At 62.7% G+C, this 3,304-nt stretch overlaps 1 protein-coding gene across 1 annotated transcript; it reads left to right on the top strand.

Moving 5' to 3' along the window:
• Nucleotides 1-418: 418 nt before the first annotated feature.
• On the top strand, nt 419-3,202 carry LOC148217828 (uncharacterized; the record flags this gene model as incomplete). Its single annotated transcript, XM_088158460.1, has 3 exons — nt 419-452; nt 1,285-1,709; nt 2,453-3,202. Coding segments are annotated over 3 exons (548 nt in total), but the record flags the coding sequence as incomplete, so codon positions are not given.
• Between the last annotated feature and the right edge of the window lie 102 nt (nt 3,203-3,304).

Raw genomic sequence — 3,304 nt, 5'->3', positions numbered from 1 at the left:
TTGGGAGGGGACTGGGAGACACTGGGAGGAACTTTAGGGGGTGATTTGTGGGGAGATTTGGGGTCTGGGAGTGATTTTGGGGTGCTAAACTGGCCCAGCAGGTGAACTGGGAGCACTGGGAGGGACTGGAGGGGATTGGGAGCACTGGGAGGGGACTGGAGGGGATGATTTGGGGTCTCGGGGGGATTTTGGGGTGCCAAACTGGCCCAGCAGGTGAACTGGGAAGACTGGGAGGCACTGGGGGGAACTTTAGGGGGTGATTTGGGGGGAGATTTGGGGTCTGGGGGGGATTTTGGGGTGCTGAACTGGCCCAGCAGGTGAACTGGGAGACACTGGGAGGGACTGGGAGGGGACTGGGAGCACTCGGAGGGGGCGGGAGGGGACTGGGAACACTGGGAGGCACTGGGGGGAACTTTAGGGGGTGATTTTGGGCTGCCAAACTGGCCCAGCAGGTGAACTGGGAGCACTGGGAGGGACTGGGAGGGATTGGGAGGGGACTGGGAACACTGGGAGGAACTTTAGGGGGTGATTTGGAGGGAGATTTGGGGTCTGGGGTGATTTAGGGGGTCAGGAGGTGTTTGAGGGGGATTTAGGGGGTACCAAACTGGCCCAGCAGGTGAACTGGGAGCACTGGGAGGGGACTGGGAGGGGATTGGGAGCACTGGGAGGGACTGGGAGGGGACTGGGAGACACTGGGAGGAACTTTAGGGGGTGATTTGGGGGGAGATTTGGGGTCTCTGAGTGATTTTTGGGGTGCTAAACTGGCCCAGCAGGTGAACTGGGAGCACTGGGAGGGGACTGGGAGGAACTGGGAGGGGACTGGAGGGGATGATTTGGGGTCTGGGAGTGATTTTGGGGTGCCAAACTGGCCCAGCAGGTGAACTGGGAGGGACTGGGCGGGGACTGGGAGCACTGGGAGGGGACTGGTAGGGGACTGGGAACACTGGGAGGAACTTTAGGGGGTGATTTGGGGGGAGATTTGGGGTCTCTGAGTGATTTTTGGGGTGCTAAACTGGCCCAGCAGGTGAACTGGGAGCACTGGGAGGGACTGGGAGGGGACTGGGAGCACTGGGAGTCCCCAAACCCCCCCCAAACCCCCCCAAACCCTGTCTAACCGACCCCCCAAATCCCCCCCAAACCCCCCCCGACCCCTCATAAATCCCCCCAAACCCCCTTTGAGACCCCCCCAAACCCCCCCCGACCCCTCATAAATCCCCCCAACCCCCTTTGAGACCCCCCCCAGACCCCCCCTGACCCCCCCAAATTTCACCCCCCCCCCCCCAGGAGCACCGAAAGCTGCAGCGCAGGAAGGGCCCGGCCAAGCGCCGCCCCCCCCTCCCCCCCCCTCCCCGAGGAGGAAGAGGAGGAGGAGGAGGAGGAAGAAGAGGAAGAGGAGGAAGAGGAAGAGGAGGAAGAAGACGAAGACCCCGAGGCCGTGGGGGGAGGGGCTGAGGCCGAGCCCGAAGCGGAGCTGGGGGTGGGGGGGGTGGAAGCCGAGGTGGAGCCCCTCCCCCCCCAGGAGCCCCCCACCCCCCAGGAGCCCCCCTACCCCCCCAGCCTGGCCGACCACGAGTACACGGCCCGGCCTGGGGGGCCGGGACCCCCACCCGGGGGGGCTCAGCCCGGCCGCGCCCCCACCCCCATGGCCCCGGGGGTCTTCCTGAGCCAGCGCCGGGGGGGGACCCCCGGAACGGCGCCCCCAACCCACGGTGAGGGGGGCGGGGGGGTGGGGTGGAGTTTGGGGGGGGTTTGAGGGTATCTGGGGGGATTTGGGGAGGGTCTGGGGGGGTTTGGGGGGGGGTCTGAGGGAGTTTGGGGAGGGTTTGGGGGGGATTTGGGGAGGGTCTGAGGGAGTTTGGGGGGGTTTAAGAGTGTCTGAGGGGGTCTGGGGAGGGTTTGGGGAATTTGGGGAGGGTCTGAGGGGTTTTGGGGGGGAGTCCTCTGAGTCTGAGGGTTTTGGGGGGGATCTGAGGGGTTTTGGGGGATCTGAGGGGTTTTTGGGGTGGTCTGAGGGGTTTTTGGGGGCTCTGAGGGGTTTTGGGGGGCTCTGAGGGATTTTTGGGGGATCTGAGGGTTTTTTGGGGGGGTCTGAAGGGTTTTGGGGATGTCTGAGGGTTTTTTGGGGGGTGGTCTGAGGGGTTTTTGGGGGTGGTCTGAGGGGTTTTTCGGGGTGGTCTGAGGGGGTTTTGGGTGATCTGAGGGGTTTTGGGGGGCTCTGAGGGGTTTTTGGGGAGGTCTGAGGGTTTTTGGGAATGGTCTGAGGGTTTTTTGGGGGTGGTCTGAGGGGTTTTTGGGGGCTCTGAGGGGTTTTTGGGGGGGGGTCTGAGGGGTTTTGGGGGTATCTGAGGGGTTTTGGGGGGCTCTGAGGGGTTTAGGGGGTCTCAGAGGGATTTTTTGGGCGGATTTTGGGGTATCCAGCTGCTCCATCCCCCGTTCCCAACCCCTCCCGCAGGGAAGCGGCCCCGGAAGGGTTTGGCCACGGCCAAGCAGCGCCTGGGCCGGATCCTCAAAATTCACCGCAACGGGAAACTGCTGCTCTGAGGGCGGGGCCCGGCCACACCCACCCAGGCCCCGCCCACCCAGGCCACACCCACCGGGCCCCGCCCACCGAGCCGGATCGATGAACTATGGGCGGGGCTATGCAGAAAAAAAGGGGCGGGGTTTGATGTGGTCACACCCATCAGGCCAACGCTGTCCAATCAAAAGGCGTGGCTTGGTTTAGGCCCCGCCCGTTGTGATGTGGCCACGCCCACAGCGCAGTCCCGCACTCGTCACAAGCCACGCCCCCCTTGCCATGTAGGGTAAAAAGGGGCGTGACCACTACAAACGGTGCCCACATAGCGATAAACCACGCCTCCAAATGGGTGGGGGGCGCATCCTGACCACGCCCACCACCGTTCCCACCTTCCCATTGGCTGTGGGTGAGCAGGGGGCGGGGCTGTCTCGTTTCCCGCCTCCAGGAGCTCAGGCGATTGGACGAGCCCCGCCTCACAGCTGAGGGGGGGCGGAGCCATTTTTGATTGGTCCCTGCTGTTTTTTTTTTTTTTTTGCCCCTCCTCCACGTGTCTTCAGGTTGATTGACGGGGCGGGGCCGCTTCCCATTGGCTGCCCCCGTTTTGTAGGCGTGTCCTGAGGCCGCGGCCCCGCCCCCCTCCTTTTGTATTTGTAGAATAAAAAAAGGAATTAAAAAAAAATAAAACAATCCCGGAATTGGTGGGGAGGGGGGAGCGAAAGGGGGAGAAAAAAAAAAAAAAAAAAAAAAAAAAAAAAAAATCTGGGCTGGGTCACGTGATCCCACTCAGAG

Source organism: Sturnus vulgaris, unplaced genomic scaffold (genome assembly GCF_052056855.1).
Source record: "Sturnus vulgaris isolate bStuVul1 unplaced genomic scaffold, bStuVul1.hap1 Scaffold_2125, whole genome shotgun sequence".
NCBI classification, from domain to species: Eukaryota; Metazoa; Chordata; class Aves; order Passeriformes; family Sturnidae; genus Sturnus; species Sturnus vulgaris.
The sequence above is the reverse complement of the archived record's forward strand: the minus strand, read 5'-3'. Positions and strand labels throughout refer to the sequence as shown.